This window comes from Bufo gargarizans, unplaced genomic scaffold (assembly GCF_014858855.1).
Source record: "Bufo gargarizans isolate SCDJY-AF-19 unplaced genomic scaffold, ASM1485885v1 fragScaff_scaffold_728_pilon, whole genome shotgun sequence".
Lineage (NCBI taxonomy): Eukaryota > Metazoa > Chordata > Amphibia > Anura > Bufonidae > Bufo > Bufo gargarizans.
In genome coordinates, this window is record NW_025334175.1 from 184,986 (window position 1) to 205,038 (window position 20,053).

Consider the following 20,053-nt stretch of genomic DNA (forward strand, 5'->3'; position numbering starts at 1 on the left):
CCAAGTGTCAGCGTCATTATCCTGTACCCCGAGTGTCAGTGTCATTATCCTGTACCCCGAGTGTCATTATCCTGTACCCCAATGGTAATTATCCTGTACCCCAAGTGTCATTATCCTGTACACCGAGTGTCAGAGTCATTATCCTGTACCCCCAGTGTCATTATCCTGCACCCCCGTATCAGTGTCATTATCCTGTACCCCAAGGGTCATTATCCTGTATCCCCAGTGTCATTATTCTGTACACCGAGTGTCAGAGTCATTATCCTGTACCCCGTATCAGTGTCATTATCCTGTACCCCCAGTGTCAGTGTCATTATTCTGTACACCGAGTGTCAGAGTCATTATCCTGTACCCCCAGTGTCATTATCCTGTACCCCCAGTGTCGGCGTCATTATCCTGCACCCCGTATCAGTGCCATTATCCTGTACCCCAAGTGTCAGTGTCATCATCCTGTACCCCGAGTGTCAGTGTCTTTATCCTGTACCCCAAGTGTCGGTGTCATTATCCTGTACCCCAAGTGTCAGTGTCATCATCCTGTACCCCCAGTGTCAGTGTCATCGTCCTGTACCCCCAGTGGCAGTGTCATGTACCCCGAGTGTCATCATCCTGTACCCCGAGTGTCAGTGTCATTATCCTGTACCCCCAGTGTCTTTATCCTGTACCCCGAGTGTCAGTGTCATCATCCTGTACCCCCAGTGTCATTATCCTGTACCCCCAGTGTCATTATCCTGTACCCCCAGTGTCAGTGTCATTATCCTGTACCCCCAGTGTCATTATCCTGTACCCCCAGTGTCAGTGTCATTATCCTGTACCCCCAGTGTCAGTGTCATTATCCTGTACCCCCAGTGTCATCACCCTGTACCCTGTAATCTGGGGTGCACACGTAGTGGTTCGCTATGTGATATGTGACGCCCCCTCATGTATTACGTCCACCAGTTGCTCTGTGGTTTCTTTGCAGGGTCTCCTCCGGCATATGCAGGGTTAACCGCCCCCATCTAGTTGCCTGCGCTCTAGACCAGAGGAGGGGGCTTATTCCGTCTCCCCTCCTCAGCAACCAATGGCAGCTCCAGGGCTCGGACTATAGGTGGTCCGGGAGGCTGAGGGAGTGACACCTCTTCCGAGCGTCACCATTCGTTGCTTCTTGCCAGTGATTTGCAGATGCTGAGCCCGGAGGTTGCTGTAGGTACCAGTTGCTAGTAGCGACCAAAGCTGCGGCGGCATCCCCCCCCCCCCCCCCACATCCCAGAAGTGCAGGAGAACGGCACGCTGGCAGCTGAAGAGCACAAGCGGGGGGGACACGCTCAGCGCTGCATGTGAAGCCCCCGGAGATCGGACCAGAGGGAGCGCACAGGGATGGGCATACTCAAGTTCCTCATCAACAGGTAAGAAGGCGACGAGCAGCGGCGGGCAGGAGCTGGCACTGCCCAATGTCTGCAGTGGTCACATATGACAGACGGCTGGAATCATCTCCACCCAGCAGTGAAGGGGTTAACCTGCGGGCGCCCACCCCTCCACTGCCCGGGCAGGTGAATTTTACCGCACTTTAACCCTTTCCCACAACAGGTCAGTCGGAAAAAAATGTATTTCCTTATTTTTATTTAATTGGACTCATTTCAAGGGTGAGTTGGGGCTGGAAGATCCGTTTTACGTGACGTGTTCGCCAATGTATCGCGCCATTTTCCTCAAACATAGTGGCTATAGGGTGTGGCTGTGCCGTCCGATCGAACAGTGGGGGAGTTGTACGCACCATGGCGGGTTGACAGCCCGACCACGACGATACTACTGCTACACATGAGGTCCACAGATAACTGGTCACCACTACAACTCCCATTATCCTACAGAAGAAAAACCCTTCCTGATGCACAGAATGTCAATGTAGTCATCACCATGTGGCCGACACTTGAAATCTACTAATGTATTACCACATAGCTCTGACTTATTACCTCAGATCCTGGCTTATTACCACATAGCTCTGACGTATTACCTCAGATCCTGACTTATTACCACATAGCTCTGACGTATTACCTCAGATCCTGGCTTATTATCACATAGCTCTGACTTATTACCTCAGATCCTGGCTTATTACCACATAGCTCTGACTTATTACCTCAGATCCTGACTTATTACCACATAGCTCTGACGTATTACCTCAGATCCTGGCTTATTATCACATAGCTCTGACTTATTACCTCAGATCCTGGCTTATTACCACATAGCTCTGACGTATAACCTCAGATCCTGGCTTATTACCACATAGCTCTGACTTATTACCTCAGATCCTGGCTTATTACCACATAGCTCTGACTTATTACCTCAGATCCTGGCTTATTACCACATAGCTCTGACTTAAAACCTCAGATCCTGGCTTATTACCACATAGCTCTGACGCATTACCTCAGATCCTGGCTTATTATCACATAGCTCTGACTTATTACCTCAGATCCTGGCTTATTACCACATAGCTCTGACGTATTACCTCAGATCCTGGCTTATTACCACATAGCTCTGACGTATTACCTCAGATCCTGACTTATTACCACATAGCTCTGACGTATTACCTCAGATCCTGGCTTATTATCACATAGCTCTGACTTATTACCTCAGATCCTGGCTTATTACCACATAGCTCTGACGTATTACCTCAGATCCTGGCTTATTACCACATAGCTCTGACTTATTACCTCAGATCCTGGCTTATTACCACATAGCTCTGACTTATTACCTCAGATCCTGGCTTATTACCACATAGCTCTGACTTATAACCTCAGATCCTGGCTTATTACCACATAGCTCTGACTTATTACCACATAGCTCTGACTTATTACCTCAGATCCTGGCTTATTACCACATAGCTCTGACTTATTACCTCAGATCCTGGCTTATTACCACATAGCTCTGACTTATTACCTCAGATCCTGACTTACTACCACATAGCTCTGACTTATTACCTCAGATCCTGACTTATGACCACATAGCTCTGACTTATGACCACATAGCTCTGACTTATTACCTCAGAGCTATGACTTATCCCATAAAGCTCTGACTTATTACCTCAGATCCTGACTTATGACCACATAGCTCTGACCTATTATCTCAGATCCTGGCTTATTACCACATAGCTCTGACCTATTATCTCAGATCCTGGCTTATTACCACATAGCTCTGACTTATTACCTCAGATCCTGACTTATGACCACATAGCTCTGACTTATGACCACATAGCTCTGACCTATTATCTCAGATCACTGACTTATGACCACATAGCTCTGACTTATTACCTCAGATCCTGGCTTATTACCACATAGCTCTGACCTATTATCTCAGATCCTGGCTTATTACCACATAGCTCTGACTTATTACCTCAGATCCTGGCTTATTACCACATAGTTCTGACTTATTACCTCAGATCCTGACTTATTACCACATAGCTCTGACTTATTACCTCAGATCCTGACTTATGACCACATAGCTCTGACTTATTACCTCAGATCCTGACTTATGACCACATAGCTCTGACTTATTACCTCAGATCCTGGCTTATTACCACATAGCTCTGACTTATTACCTCAGATCCTGGCTTATTACCACATAGCTCTGACTTAAAACCTCAGATCCTGGCTTATTACCACATAGCTCTGACGCATTACCTCAGATCCTGGCTTATTATCACATAGCTCTGACTTATTACCTCAGATCCTGGCTTATTACCACATAGCTCTGACGTATTACCTCAGATCCTGGCTTATTACCACATAGCTCTGACGTATTACCTCAGATCCTGACTTATTACCACATAGCTCTGACGTATTACCTCAGATCCTGGCTTATTATCACATAGCTCTGACTTATTACCTCAGATCCTGGCTTATTACCACATAGCTCTGACGTATTACCTCAGATCCTGGCTTATTACCACATAGCTCTGACTTATTACCTCAGATCCTGGCTTATTACCACATAGCTCTGACTTATTACCTCAGATCCTGGCTTATTACCACATAGCTCTGACTTATAACCTCAGATCCTGGCTTATTACCACATAGCTCTGACTTATTACCACATAGCTCTGACTTATTACCTCAGATCCTGGCTTATTACCACATAGCTCTGACTTATTACCTCAGATCCTGGCTTATTACCACATAGCTCTGACTTATTACCTCAGATCCTGACTTACTACCACATAGCTCTGACTTATTACCTCAGATCCTGACTTACTACCACATAGCTCTGACTTATTACCTCAGATCCTGACTTATTACCACATAGCTCTGACTTATTACCTCAGATCCTGACTTATTACCACATAGCTCTGACTTATTACCTCAGACCCTGACTTATTACCACATAGCTCTGACTTATTACCTCAGATCCTGACTTATGACCACATAGCTCTGACTTATGACCACATAGCTCTGACTTATTACCTCAGAGCTATGACTTATCCCATAAAGCTCTGACTTATTACCTCAGATCCTGACTTATGACCACATAGCTCTGACCTATTATCTCAGATCCTGGCTTATTACCACATAGCTCTGACCTATTATCTCAGATCCTGGCTTATTACCACATAGCTCTGACTTATTACCTCAGATCCTGAATTATGACCACATAGCTCTGACTTATGACCACATAGCTCTGACCTATTATCTCAGATCACTGACTTATGACCACATAGCTCTGACTTATTACCTCAGATCCTGGCTTATTACCACATAGCTCTGACCTATTATCTCAGATCCTGGCTTATTACCACATAGCTCTGACTTATTACCTCAGATCCTGGCTTATTACCACATAGTTCTGACTTATTACCTCAGATCCTGACTTATTACCACATAGCTCTGACTTATTACCTCAGATCCTGACTTATGACCACATAGCTCTGACTTATTACCTCAGATCCTGACTTATGACCACATAGCTCTGACTTATTACCTCAGATCCTGGCTTATTACCACATAGCTCTGACTTATTACCTCAGATCCTGGCTTATTACCACATAGCTCTGACGTATTACCTCAGATCCTGGCTTATTACCACATAGCTCTGACGTATTACCTCAGATCCTGACTTATTACCACATAGCTCTGACGTATTACCTCAGATCCTGGCTTATTATCACATAGCTCTGACTTATTACCTCAGATCCTGGCTTATTACCACATAGCTCTGACGTATTACCTCAGATCCTGGCTTATTACCACATAGCTCTGACTTATTACCTCAGATCCTGGCTTATTACCACATAGCTCTGACTTATTACCTCAGATCCTGGCTTATTACCACATAGCTCTGACTTATAACCTCAGATCCTGGCTTATTACCACATAGCTCTGACTTATTACCACATAGCTCTGACTTATTACCTCAGATCCTGGCTTATTACCACATAGCTCTGACTTATTACCTCAGATCCTGGCTTATTACCACATAGCTCTGACTTATTACCTCAGATCCTGACTTACTACCACATAGCTCTGACTTATTACCTCAGATCCTGACTTACTACCACATAGCTCTGACTTATTACCTCAGATCCTGGCTTATTACCACATAGCTCTGACTTATTACCTCAGACCCTGACTTATTACCACATAGCTCTGACTTATTACCTCAGATCCTGACTTATGACCACATAGCTCTGACTTATGACCACATAGCTCTGACTTATTACCTCAGAGCTATGACTTATCCCATAAAGCTCTGACTTATTACCTCAGATCCTGACTTATGACCACATAGCTCTGACCTATTATCTCAGATCCTGGCTTATTACCACATAGCTCTGACCTATTATCTCAGATCCTGGCTTATTACCACATAGCTCTGACTTATTACCTCAGATCCTGACTTATGACCACATAGCTCTGACTTATGACCACATAGCTCTGACCTATTATCTCAGATCACTGACTTATGACCACATAGCTCTGACTTATTACCTCAGATCCTGGCTTATTACCACATAGCTCTGACCTATTATCTCAGATCCTGGCTTATTACCACATAGCTCTGACTTATTACCTCAGATCCTGGCTTATTACCACATAGTTCTGACTTATTACCTCAGATCCTGACTTATTACCACATAGCTCTGACTTATTACCTCAGATCCTGACTTATGACCACATAGCTCTGACTTATTACCTCAGATCCTGACTTATGACCACATAGCTCTGACTTATTACCTCAGATCCTGACTTATTACCACATAGCTCTGACTTATTACCTCAGATCCTGACTTATGACCACATAGCTCTGACTTATTACCTCAGATCCGGACTTATGACCACATAGCTCTGACTTATTACCTCAGATCCGGACTTATGACCACATAGCTCTGGTTTACTATCTCAGATCCTGGCTTATAACCACATAGCTCTGACATATTATCTCAAATCCTGACTTACTACCACATAGCTCTGACTTATTATCTCAGATCACTGACTTATTACTATATAGCCCTGACATATTATTTCAGTTCCTGGCTTATTAATACATAGATCTGACTTATTATCTCAAATCCCTTACTTATTACCACATAGCTCTGACTTATTATCTCAGATCCTGATTTATTACCACAAAGCTCTGACTTACTATCTCAGATCTATGACTTATCACCACATAACTCTGACTTACTATTTCAGATCCGGACTTATTACCACATAGCTCTGACTTACTATCTAAGGTCTATGACTTATCACCACAAAGTTTTGACTTATTATCTCAGATCACTATTGTCTCAGATCACTGGCTTGTTACCACATAGCTCTGATTTACTATCTCAGATCACTGGCTTATTACCACATAGCTCTGACCTAATATCTCAGATCCTGACTTATGACCACATAGCTCTGACCTATTATCTCAGATCACTGACTTATTATCTCAGATCACTGACTTATTATCTCAGATTCTGGCTTATTACCACATAGCTCTTTATTATCTCAGATCCTGACTTATTACCACATAGCTCTGACTTATTATCTCAGATCACTGACTTATTACTTATAATATTTAATATCTTAAGCTGGTCATACATGTTAGATAAATGCTGGTTGCCAGCTCCCGATCCCCACTTGCACACACAGCTTGGCTAAGCATGCATGTGGTCTGAAAGGGGAGACAGGAGTAAACTACTGCCAGAAGCGTTTTTGGCGGCAGCTTATCTTCCTTGAGAACCAAAGAATCGGGCATGTTGAAATCCATCAGCTTGATCCTTATCTCACCCGGCATGTTCTCATGGCAATGGATGACCTGTGCCCGTCTGATTCCAGCCCGCTTTCTTGGCATCTTCTGCCTATCCCCCCACCTACCAATGGAGACTAAGTCAGCGACTCGGGGATCTCCTGTAGGACAGTCCTTACCTCGAGCCCTTAGGCTCTGCTCCCCGATTACACCGCGTCACTCTCCATATTGACTACATAATCCATAGCAGCTGAATGGACATGCCCCCCCCCCCCCATGTAATCTATGTAAGGTCACCCAGGAAGCCTCAATTACCGACGCTGATTGACAATGGAGCGGCCGGACAATCGCTAAATCAAACCTTAAGACAAGTATTGACCCATCAATCGAAGGTCACACTTGTGTTCTACCACAAGTGACTACTTATTGACCGCCATTAGGCGTATTTTATATAGCTCAGCATCTAGTGCGCATTTATAATTTACTGGGAGTGTTAGAATTATACGGTGTCCGGCCCAGAAGAGTCCAGCGCCTCGCCATAAATTATCTGAAACAAGCCCTGGAGGCATTCATATGAAAGCCGTATTCCCATCTCAACACTATACAGAAGTACCACTAAATAATACCGTCAACAAATGCATAAGCACTGCTAAACAGTGCATGAATAATACCGCCATACAGCACATAAATAACACTGCAATACATTCATAATACCACTAAACAATAAGTAATAACACCGCCATAAAATGCACACACCATCAAACAGTGCACCACAATATAGTCCATAAATATCAGCGCCATACAGTTCAAAATACCACAGGCTGTGTCTGGACAACGCGGCGCCCGTCTCGCAGCCGCTGTCACTGGAGTGGTGGCGGCACAGGATCTATCCATTAACTTCTGTGACGGCTCCAGAAATAGTCAAGTGATCATTTCCGGAATTCCCACAGAAGTAAATGGACGGAGCTGCGCATGCGCGACCACCTCACCATTCACTGCACCCTATGCTCTCGTGACCTGGGACCAACACTTTTCGGACATTTATGGCATAGCCATAAATGAAGAGAATACCCGTTTTAGGCTCTATTTCACACGACTGTATTTTTGATCCGCATTTTTTGCAGGTCGGATGCCGACCCATTCATTTCAACGGGGCAGCAAAAAATGTGGACACCGCGTACTGTCCGCATCCGTACAAGAATAAGCATTGTTACAGTGTCGGATGCATCACGGACGTCACCTGCATTTTTTGCGGATCCACGTTTCGTGGACCGCAAAATACACATGGGCATGTGAATGTACCCTTAACTGGTCTGAAAACCGCCAAGGAGCCACTTGGCATCCATTCAGTCCTACAGTACTATGGGGTATCCTGATTGGGGACCACCCCCCTATTCTTATTGTATGGAGGACACCCCTTCAATCATAGGCTTCCCTCCTGAAGAGCTTACAATCTAAATGCTGGCGTTTTTTATAGGCACTCGCCGCCTCCCAGTGCATCACCCACCCAGTCTGGCACTTGGCAGCTGCCGGCAGCAGACTTGGACGCTGTTGTCTTCACATAAGCAGATAATTAATATGTATTTACTGCCGGAAAAGCCAAAGTGGTGTAATCACAGGCTGCAGCGTGCACTCCGATCTGCCGCACCCGCATTATCGGCCAAAGATCACGTTCCGGCAGACAGCTTTATATTCTCCTGAATTACACAAATGTCCGCTGCAAATCATGTCTACGCCTCGGCGATACATTCCTCACTATAAGTAAACTCCAGATGGCTTTTTATATTGGACATATGACATTTTACAGATGAAATCCCGAAAAAAGTTTTATAGGAAGATGTGAAAAGATGGCGAAAAAATTGGCAGTGCAAATTTTGACCTGCGGGTTGGATTTTATGCTGTGCTAAAACCACAGTGGAACTTCTCTTATGTATCTGAAGATTGTCAGGATGAATTCTGTGCAGACACTGAACCAGCAGGGAGTTGTGAGCTTCTGCTACCCATGGATGTGACTAGCGAAATGGTGTAATGTAGGTTTGTACTGCCATAACCTACAGATTATGGGATATGATGCAACCTAGTGTCTGAATCCGTTCCAGCCCAGGAGCACGTCTTAATCGATTAAGATCCAGGAGCACGTCTTAATCTGTTCTGGTCCATTAGCACATATAAATCCGTTACAGTACAGGTGCACGTCTTAATCTGTGCAGGTTCTGGAGCACATCTGAATCCGTTCTGGTCCAGGAGCATATCCGACTCCGTTCCCGTCCTGGAGCACGCCTGAATCTGTTCCTGTCCAGCAGCACCTCCGATTCCATTCTGGTCCAGGAGCAAATCTGACTCTGTTCTGGTCCAGAAGCATGTGTGAATTTGTTCTGGTACAGTAGCACATTTAAATCCGTTACAGTCCAGTAATACGTCTGAATCCGTTCTGGTCCAGGAGCAAATCTGACTCCATTCTGGTCCTGGAGCACGTCTGAATCTGTTCTGGTCCAGGAGCAAATTTGACTCCGTTCTGGTCCTGGAGCACGTCTGAATCTGTTCCCGTCCTGGAGCACGTCTGAATCCAGTCCTGTCCAGAAGCACATCTTACTCCGTTCTGGTCCAGTAGCACATCTGAATACATTCTGGTTCTGGAACATGTCTGAATCCATTCCGGTCCAGAAGCACATTTCAATCCGTTACAGTCCAGGAGTATGTCAAAATCCATTCCTGTCCAGGAGCACGTCTGAATCCGTTCTGGTTCAGGAGCAAATTTGACTCCGTTCTGGTCCTGGAGCACGTCTGAATCTGTTCCAGACCAGGAGCACATCTGACTCCATTCCAGTCTTGAAGCACATCTGACTCTGTTCCACTCCAGGACCATGTCCGAATACGTTCCAGTCCATGAGAACATTTGGTCCAGTAGCACATCTGACTCCGTTCCGGTCCTGGAGCACGTCTCAATCCGTTTCCGAACCAGGAGCATGTCCGTTTTGGTCCAGCAGCACATATTTCCCAGGAGATAAGTGCTCCAACGTTGCAGCTGATCACAGAATTTGTTGCAGCTGCTTTTCTTTCATGCTGTGTAGACAAGGCCGCGCTCCCTGAGTCCAGGCAGAACATCAGCCCCATTTGTCTTTGTTTAAGTGAATGCCAATGGTGACATTAGCGAGCCGAAACTCCTGCACGCCACCTCTATACTTCTGGGCGGTGAGCTCGAAAATGATCTAAAACAGTTAAGAAAAAGACTGATCCAGCAAAAGATCTGATGACTGAACCAGTACAAAGATTAGCCTGGTAAATTCCAGCAGAAGCAAAGTCATCAACCTGCGACTATCTAATACCGCATGTAAGCACAACTATAACACGGTGCAGAGTGATCCATGTGGGCTTCAAAACCATCATATAGTTCTCAAATTATATCGTACATTTCCACAGTACTGCCACACAGTGAATACATCACCAGACACCATACAGTATATAAAACTGCTAAACAGTAAGAAAATAACTCCAACACAAAATGCAGAAACACTGCCAAACAGTGCATAAATACTACCACCATACAGCACATAAATAATACCGTCATCATTTCATATTACCACTAAACTGACAGCGCACTTATCATACCACCACACAGAACATAAATAACACTGCAGTACATTTCATAATGCCTTTAACTCCTAGAGGACCCGAGCCATACATGTACGACGGGCTGATCATGCGGGTGCAGGAGTTGCGCCCGCCCGATCAGCGACACAGACCCGGCAGTCACTGTCAGCCGGGCCCCTGCCGCATATGCCGACATCGGTGAAAATAACAATGCTGGCGTATGAACTCCTTGCATTGCCACAGTCAAAGCTGACCGCAGCATGAAAAGGGTTCGCGGAGGGTAGAGAATGCAAGCCCAATGCCTTCTACTGAAGCCTGTGAGATCCAGCCCTTAGGCCAGTGATGGCGAACCTTTTAGAGACCGAGTGCCCAAACTGCAACCCTACAACCAACTTATTTATCGCAAAGTGCCAACACGACAATTTACCCCGAATACCAATATAGTGTATCTTCCATGTACTTTACCATTTAGCTATAATAGCCTGCCTACATTCAGTGCACTGCCTGTGCCGTTCATAGTGCGCCTGCGCTGGTGAATGGGAGGCAAAGTGTATGGCATATTGGTACACCATAGACTATTTGCAGGGTGTGGGTGCCCACAGAGAGGGCTCTGAGTGCCGCCTCTGGCACCCGTGCCATAGGTTTGCCACCACTGCCTTAGGCTGACAGCCAATGCATTACAATACAAGTTGTATTGTAATGAATTGCAGAGGAGGGGATCAGACCCTAGAAGTTGAAGTCTCAAAGTGGGACAAAAATAAAAAGTAAAAAAAAGTAAAGCGTGGCTCTATAAAAGTATCACATGATCCATCCCCTCACCTGAACGCCGTATAAAAAATAAAATAAAAACTGTGCTAAAACAACCATTTTTTTGTCAGCGTACATCACAAAAAGTGCAACACCAAGTGATCAAAAAGACGTATGCCCCCCAAAACATCCCGCAAAAAATGAGCCCCTATGTAAAACAATTACGCAAAAAATAAAAAAAACTATGGCTCTCAGAATATAGAGACAATAAAACATGATTTTTTTTGTTTCAAAAATGCTTTTATTGTGTAAAACTTAAAGGGGTTTTCTCAACACCCTATTTGATACTTACCTGGTCCCGGCGCGCCGTCCACTTCCTGGTTTCGGCACTCGGCAGGGGGCGGGCTCCATCTTCATTGATGTCTTCTCCCGGCCGGGCTGTGCGCTGTACTGAACGCGCACGCCGAGTCCGCGCATGTGCCCTGGTGACTTCTTCCTGGCCAGTATAGTATACTTGCCAGGAAGAAGTCACCAGGGCGCATGCGCGGATTCGGGGTGCGCGTTCAGTACAGCGCGCGGCCGGCCGGGAGAAGAAAATAAAAAGTCGTCTGCGCGCGCGCTTCCCCCGCGGTTCCTGAGAAGAGCGGTGGCCGTAACCAGGGGAGACAGAAGACAACAGTCAGGTAAGTATAGGTTTATTTTTTTTCTAAGGGGTGGGAATTTGTTAATAAAATATATTTAGAAAAATGATCACTGTTACATCATTAACAGATTTAACAGTGATCATTAAGATGATAATACCCCTTTAAGGTGCTGGGACAGGACCGATGTGACGTAGTAGTGCTTGGGATGTAGGTGAAGGAGAGTTGTACTAGTGTGCGACTGTGGTAGCAGAATTGGGTGTAGCAAAGCTGAGTTGCTATAGCAGGGTTGGAAGTAGCAGAGTTGACCTGGTATAGAAGAATAAGTCCTAGTAGAGCTGAATTGATGTAGCAGGGTTGGATGTAGCAGAGCAGAACTGTGGTAGTGAACCTGAATGTTGCAGAGCTAAATGTAGCAGAGCTGCACTGCTGTAGTAAAGATAAATGTAGCAGGTCTGAACTGATGTAGAAGAGTCGACTGGAGTAGCAGAGCTGGGTGGTGACCAGGTAAATGGTAGCAAAGACAGACACTGGCAGCGATAGCAGGAATGCCAAGACTGCATCCTGCCACTAGAGCTGGAGAGGTGACAGGGCCATCAGAGAAGTGACTAAGTGCAATGTTGATACCACCATACAATACATACAGTATATAGAACTGTTATACTGTGCAAAAATAATACCGCCATACAGAATATAAATACTATCGCATGGGGCATTACTAATATATTTAACACCCAGGTGAATAGATAAGATAGATAGGGGTGACTACTAGAAATAACCAAGTCGCTTCTTAGGCTGTCATAGGGCAGTACAATGTTCTTACTCCGCATCCAATGGTTCATATATCTTCTGTATACAGTGGGGAAAATAAGTATTTGATACACTGCCGATTTTACTAGTTTTCCAACTTACAAAGAATGGAGAGGTCTGACATTTTTATCGTAGGGACACTTCAATTGTGAGAGACAGAATCTAAAAAAATCCAGAAAATCACATTTTATGATTTTTTAATAATTAGCATTTTATTGCATGAAATAAGTATTTGATGAAATATAAAACCAGAACTTAATATTTGGTCCAGAAGCCTTTGTTTGCAGTTACAGAGGTCAGATGTTTCCTGCAGTTCTTGACCAGGTTTGCACACACTGCAGCAGCGATTTTGGCCCACTCCTCCACACAGATCTCCTCTAGATCTTTCCAGTTTTGGGGCTGTCGCTGAGCTACATTGAGTTTCAGCTCCATCTAAAGATTTTAGATTTGGTTCAGGTCTGGAAACTGGCTAGGCCACTTTAGGACCTTGAAATGCTTCTTACGGAGCCGCTGGCTGTGTTTCGGGTCATTGTCATGCTGGAAGACCCAGCCACGACCCATCTTCAATGCTCTTACTGAGGGAAGGAGTTTGTTGGCCAAAATCTCTCGATACATGGCCCCATGCATTCTCTTCAATACGGTGCAGACGTCCTGTCCCCTTTGCAGAAAAGCACCCCCAAAGTATGATGTTTCCATCCCCATGCTTCATGGTTGGGACGGTGTTCTTAGGGTTGTACTCATCCTTCTTCTTCCTTCAAACACAGCGAGTGGAGTTGATACCAAAAAGTACTATTTTGGTCTCATCTGACCACATTACCTCCTCCCATGCCTCCTCTGGATCATCTAGATGGTCATTGGTAAACATTAAACGGGCCTGGACATGTGCTGGCGTGAGCAGGAGGAAGTTGCGTGCCCTGCAGAATTTTAATCCATGACGGCGTAGTGTGTTACTAACTGTAATCTTTGGGACTGTGGTCCCAGCTCTCTTCAGGTCCTCTCATGTAGTTTTGGGCTGATTCCTGACCTTTCTCAGAATCAACCTCACGAGGCGAGGCCTTGCATGGAGCCCCAGACCGAGGAAGATTGACAGTCATCTTGTGTTTCTTCCATTTTCAAATAATTGAGCCAACAGTTGTTGACTTCTCACCAAGCTGCTTGCCTATTGTCCTGTAGCCCATCCCAACGTTGTGCAGGTCTACAATGTTGTCCCTGGTGTCCTTAGACAGTTCTTTGGTCTTGGCCATGGTGCAGTTGGAGTGTGATTGATTGTGTGTGTGGACAGGTGTCCTTTATACAGGTAATGAGTTCAAATAGGTGCAATTAATACAGGTAATGAGTGCAGAGTAGGAGGCCCTATGTGAGAGCCAGCATTCTTGATGGTTTGGTAGGTGATCAAATACTTAGTTCATGCAATAAAATGCATATTATTTAAAAGTCATACAATTATTTTCCAGATTCCCTTTTAGATTCTGTCTCCGAGAGTTGAAGTGTACCTACGATAAAAATGACAGACCTCTCCATTCTCTGTAGGTGGGGAAACTTGCAAAATCGGCAGTGTATCAAACACTTATTTCCCCCACTGCATATTGACTATGTGCGCAGTCCTAGTATCTGCAGTCACTGACGTCTTCTATATCGTAAAACACCTGGGATGCGGAATTATAAATTAAGGATTGTGAATAGCTTGCTAATGAATAATTAAAATACTTACATGTCCCTAAGTCAAAAACACTGTCATCAATAATAAGTTATAGGCAGCAGGCCAACTTGAGAAGTCAAATGGCTGTCTCTGAAAACGTCTTCGATCTCATAACTCTCAAAATGTTAAATTCTCAAGGACGAAGATTCCCTAAAAGATAAAGAAGCAGTTTCGTGTTTTTTAGCTATTCCGGGTTACCAATACAAAATTAATGGACGGGAAACATGAAATCCAAATAGCTGCCAGCGACAGAACGGACATTACATTTGTCTCGGTTGCTGAGCTTGTGCTTCATTTGGTGATAAAAGTCACACGGTGTTAGGTACATTGTGTACAGAGAGCCTGCAGGATAACAAGTCAGTATATAGAGGGTTACCCTGTTCACACCATACCTAAATGTGCAACAGAATGTATCCCTCTATACAAGAATATAACTACTATAATACTGTTCCTATGTACAAGAATATAACTACTATAATACTGCCTCCTATGTACAAGAATATAACTACTATAATACTGCTCCTATGTACAAGAATATAACTGCTATAATACTGCCTCCTATGTACAAGAATATAACTACTATAATACTGCTCCTATGTACAAGAACATAACTACTATAATACTGCTCCTATGTACAAGAATATGACTACTATAATACTGCTCCTATGTACGAGAATATGACTACTATAATACTGCTCCTATGTACGAGAATATAACTACTATAATACTGCCTCCTATGTACAAGAATATAACTACTATAATACTGCTCCTATGTACAAGAATATAACTACTATAATACTGCTCTGATGTACAAGAATATTACTACTATAATACTGCTCCTATGTACCAGAATATAACTACTATAATACTGCTCCTATGTACAAGAATATAACTACTATAATACTGCTCCTATGTACAAGAATATAACTACTATAATACTGCTCCTATGTACAAGAATATAACTACTATAATACTGCTCCTATGTACAAGAATATAACTACTATAATACTGCCTCCTATGTACAAGAATATAACTACTATAATACTGCTCCTATGTACAAGAATATAACTACTATAATACTGCCTCCTATGTACAAGAATATAACTACTATAATACTGCTCCTATGTACAATAATATAACTACTATAATACTGCTCCTATATACAAGAATATAACTACTATAATACTTCTCCTATGTACAAGAATATAACTGCTATAATACTGCTCCTAAGTACAAGAATATAACTACTATAATACTGCTCCTATGTACAAGAATATAACTACTATAATACTGCCTCCTATGTACAAGAATATAACTACTATAATACTGCTCCTATGTACAAGAATATAACTACTATAATACTGCCTCCTATGTACAAGAATATAACTACTATAATACTGCTCCTATGTACAAGAATATAACTACTATAATACTGCCTCCTATGTACAAGAATAATCCAGAAAAATACATAAAATATTACATAAAAGTAATAGTTTGAAATAATGCATGTTTCAGAATTTACCCACAGTTTACACTTTATTATTTCAGGTTTGGTGACGGAGGACACTGGATGTCACAATGCTACTAACAATGGACGGTGAGATTCTGAGCACCACAATGTCAACGTCAGGAGCCGCCCTCCCGGTGTCTTCTCTGACCTTAGAACAAAAAGCTGCCTTCGTGCTCGTGTTCCTGCTGTTCATCTTCCTGGGGCTCCTCATCATACGTTGCTTTAGGATCCTCCTTGATCCTTACCGCAGCATGCCCTCGTCCACATGGACAGATTACATGGAAAAGGACACCTTCGACTACCGCTGGGCCTGAGGGGGGTCTTCTTGACCCAGTCATGGGATGGAAAGAACACCTTCAACTACTGATGGGCCTGACAATGGCCTTCTTGTACCAGTCATGGGATGGGGGGGGGGAAATGATGGTGTCACAACATTCACTGGTGGCCTTTGGGAAATCAGCTTAGGGGTGGGGTGGGACGTGGGGTTTGTGTTATTTTTTTAATTCTTCAAGCCGAATTGTGTGGGATGTTTACATCGACTGTGAAGCTTTGTCACCGATGCTAAGCTCTGACCAAGGTGGCACAAAGCTGACATAGATTTGCCAATACAAAAAAAAGAATTTCAAGCCTCATTACCGCACACTATGTGCAAGCCTAAGCAGGAACGTTTCGTGACCGTTGCCGCTATCTTCTGTGTTTTTTGTGTCGATATTGTAGTTGAGCATTGGAATGTCAAAAACAGAAAAACTTTACCCATTTTTTTTTTCTTGACGTAAGGCTAGCAACGTTTTTTACTTTGCTGTGACTCCTCGATTATATGGTTTTGAAACCCCACAATACCTCAGCCAATAATGTCAGTTTTTCAAAAATTTGGGGAAAGAATAACAAAGAAATCACCCAAAAATATCGGAAAAAAAAGTCAGAAAATGGGACAATTCAGAGAGAAGACGTTGGACAAGAAACCTGTCGAGAAGTCCTTCTTTTTAATGTTTACAATGCTCGGAGCCTGTGAATCCGCTGCAGGATTTTATATATTTTTTTTTTTGTGAAGCCGTTTTACTACAAGGTGCGTTGCAACGCTTAACCAAAACGTCACCGCATCTCGGGACAAGCCAAAAGCCTGGACACCGCATGGAGAAAGCTTTGCCAAAACATTCCAAAGGGGTCACTTTTGGACCTTCTGTAAAACCTGGCGCCTTTTACAAAAAAAAAAAAGCACACGTTTTTGAAATCCAAGTTTCCCTCTTTTTGGGTAGCTGGATATTTTTTCCACATTTGTTTTTTACATTTTTTGGTTCCTAAAAACGGGAGAATTTTATCTTTCGATGGTTCCGTAGACAGTGTATATGTTAAGATGACCTTTCAGCTCTTCTGACAGGTCTCTTTTAGAACCTTCTCGTAATATAACAATTTTTTAGAAACTTTCCTTTGGAACATTATGCCGTGCTGTCCCTCTCTTACTCCTCCGGGAAATATATGAAGAATTGACAAAAGAGGTGCAAAATAAAAAAAAACAGACACATTAAGCAAGCCGACACTTCTGATAGAGATCTATAAGTTGGACCAGTCACTGCCAGGAATGATCTCCTCTCTTTTCGTGCCAAAGACGCAGGTTTGTCGAGGTGGAGGGAAAAAAAAAAAAATGCGGTTTCCATGGAAACTGGGCATCCTGATTCGTTAGTGTTCTACCTTGCTAAAATAGATGAAGACAAGTCCTTGGGGGGCGGCAGGCTGCAGGTTAGGATGTATTACTATAGTTGTCGAGGTATAAAAATACCTGCTCCCAAATTGTTCATGTGCTCCAGCATTTTTGGTGTGCGCAATGTGGAAACAATAAAAATGGAGATGTTTACTCAGTGTCCTTCTTGGGGAGAATTTAGTTTGCAAAAATCATGGTACTAAATGGTGCCCACTGTCTGTTTTGGGCCTTCATTTTGACACAAATGCCTAGTTTTCAATCATTACTACATGGAAACTGTCAAAAAGCAGCTGTTGATGGATCTGACACATTTACGGAGCGTTCACAGGCCGATGTCCTAGTCTTACGTTGATCAGAGGAGTTAGATGTAACAAATCATCTGCTATCCATGTGTAAAGGAAAGTGGCTGACCTAACATTCACAGTATTAAAAAACAGTCCTACCGAGATCCGTCAACAGCAGCTAAGCCTGCTTGTTGATAGTTTCCATTTATTTTTACGTAACAGTAAAAATTTGCTTAAAAAAATAAAAATCGAATGAATATAGATTAAATTTTCTAAATTTCACTTTTAACAATGTGGATTTTCCCTTTACATAGATGACAGAACATCACCCGATATAGCAGGGTGCTGGAGTCTCGTTCAGACTGTCATCCTGGTGACATCAAGTGACACTTTATATAGTCTCCATGGCAACGGCTGCTGTAAACGCATCTCGACAAGAATGAGAAATCCGCAGCCTCTGTAGATCATTAAGACTCTGCTCCCCCCAAATCCTGCATCTTATTATTAACACGGACTGGCCATACATGTGTGAGGATGATGCCCTTTACCCTAAAGGTGCTCATATACCTGTCACTCTGCCAACAGCCATCGCTTTTGACTTCACCATATGCAGACACACAAGGCTCATTGTTCCGTTTATGCGAATTAGTTCTCCGGTGCAGTCAGGGTGGGCGTGAGTCACTCGGTGTACCATAGCACCGCCCTTCCTCTTGTTTTGAGTGCCCCACATCAGGAAGCCTGGCCTTGTCAAGAGAGGGCAGTGCTGGGAGGGGAGAAGGGCTAGGTTATGGTGCACTTAGGGCCTCAGATCCACCCTCAGTGCACTTTGAGAGCCAATTTGCATATGGATTAAAAGACGATCTTAAAATTGTAGGATCGGATCTGGCAGCTAAAGGCAGGGTTATAATATGAGGAGGCAGCCCTATTGTGCGCCCACTTTAAAAAATATTTGGGGGCTGATCCATAGAGTGAACAAAACCATTGATTTGGTCCCACAGATGATCAATTTGGTTACAAGTCTGGGGAATTAGAGGTCAGGGTAGTACTTGGAAGTCTTGGTCATGTTCTTCCAACCAGTCTGACATTTCTAGCCATGTTACATGTCACCTTGTCTTGCTGGAAGATCTCATCCGGCCAAGGGAAGACAATCAGCATGTATGGGTGTACGTGATCTGCAAGGATGGAATCATACCCAAATTGGTTGAGAGTGCCTTCCACATGGATGAGTGGCCCAGAGAATGTCACAAAAACATCCCCCAGACCATAATGCTGCCACCACCAGCTTGTTCTTCCAGCAATGGCTGCAGAGTGTTAGTTCTCTGATGTTCCTCTCCTGACCCAACATCCATCCGTTACATGAAGCAGAAAATGTGACTCATCTAAGAAGACAATCAGCAGATGTCCAATTTCGACACTGCCACCAAAATTGAAGCCTTTTTTGCCAATGTAACTTGGTTTTCAGAAGAGCAGTGACGTCCGTCTGCTCCAGAGCCCCATAGACAGTAGGGTTCTCTGAAATGTTAAGTTAGACACCCGTCTGGTCAGTCCCTGGGTCATTTTGATGGTGAGCTGCTCCACTGTAGGGGGTCAGTCCACCCTCGAGAACCTTCGTAGCCGACATTAACCTCACATCAGTGGTATGTGGTGCTCCAGGTTCCACATCTCTTATTCACAATGGTGCCATTTGCTTTTATCACACACGTAAATTCATGACCTGCGCTCTTCTGATGTTGAGAGTAGGAAGTGGCCATTGTGTATCTATTACTATATAATACACACTAATCAGTCATAACACATAAACCACCTGGCTGATAAAAGCTTCTGTAGAACAAATTACTAAAAAAAAGTTCCAACTGACTATGACAGAAAGGCACCAGG

General features: G+C 43.7%; 1 protein-coding gene across 1 annotated transcript; it reads left to right on the forward strand.

The window, feature by feature from the left end:
• The first annotated feature begins 1,267 nt into the window (after positions 1-1,267).
• On the forward strand, positions 1,268-18,868 carry LOC122922809 (cortexin-3-like). Its single transcript, XM_044273556.1, has 2 exons — positions 1,268-1,382; positions 16,231-18,868. Exon 2 carries the CDS (start codon positions 16,261-16,263, stop codon positions 16,504-16,506), a length of 246 nt encoding a protein of 81 aa, XP_044129491.1. The 5' UTR covers positions 1,268-1,382; positions 16,231-16,260; the 3' UTR covers positions 16,507-18,868.
• Positions 18,869-20,053: the final 1,185 nt, after the last annotated feature.

Bases quoted from the DNA above. Each gene is read 5' to 3' on its own strand.
- LOC122922809 (XM_044273556.1), top strand. From the start codon at position 16,261: ATGCTACTAACAATGGACGGTGAGATTCTGAGCACCACAATGTCAACG.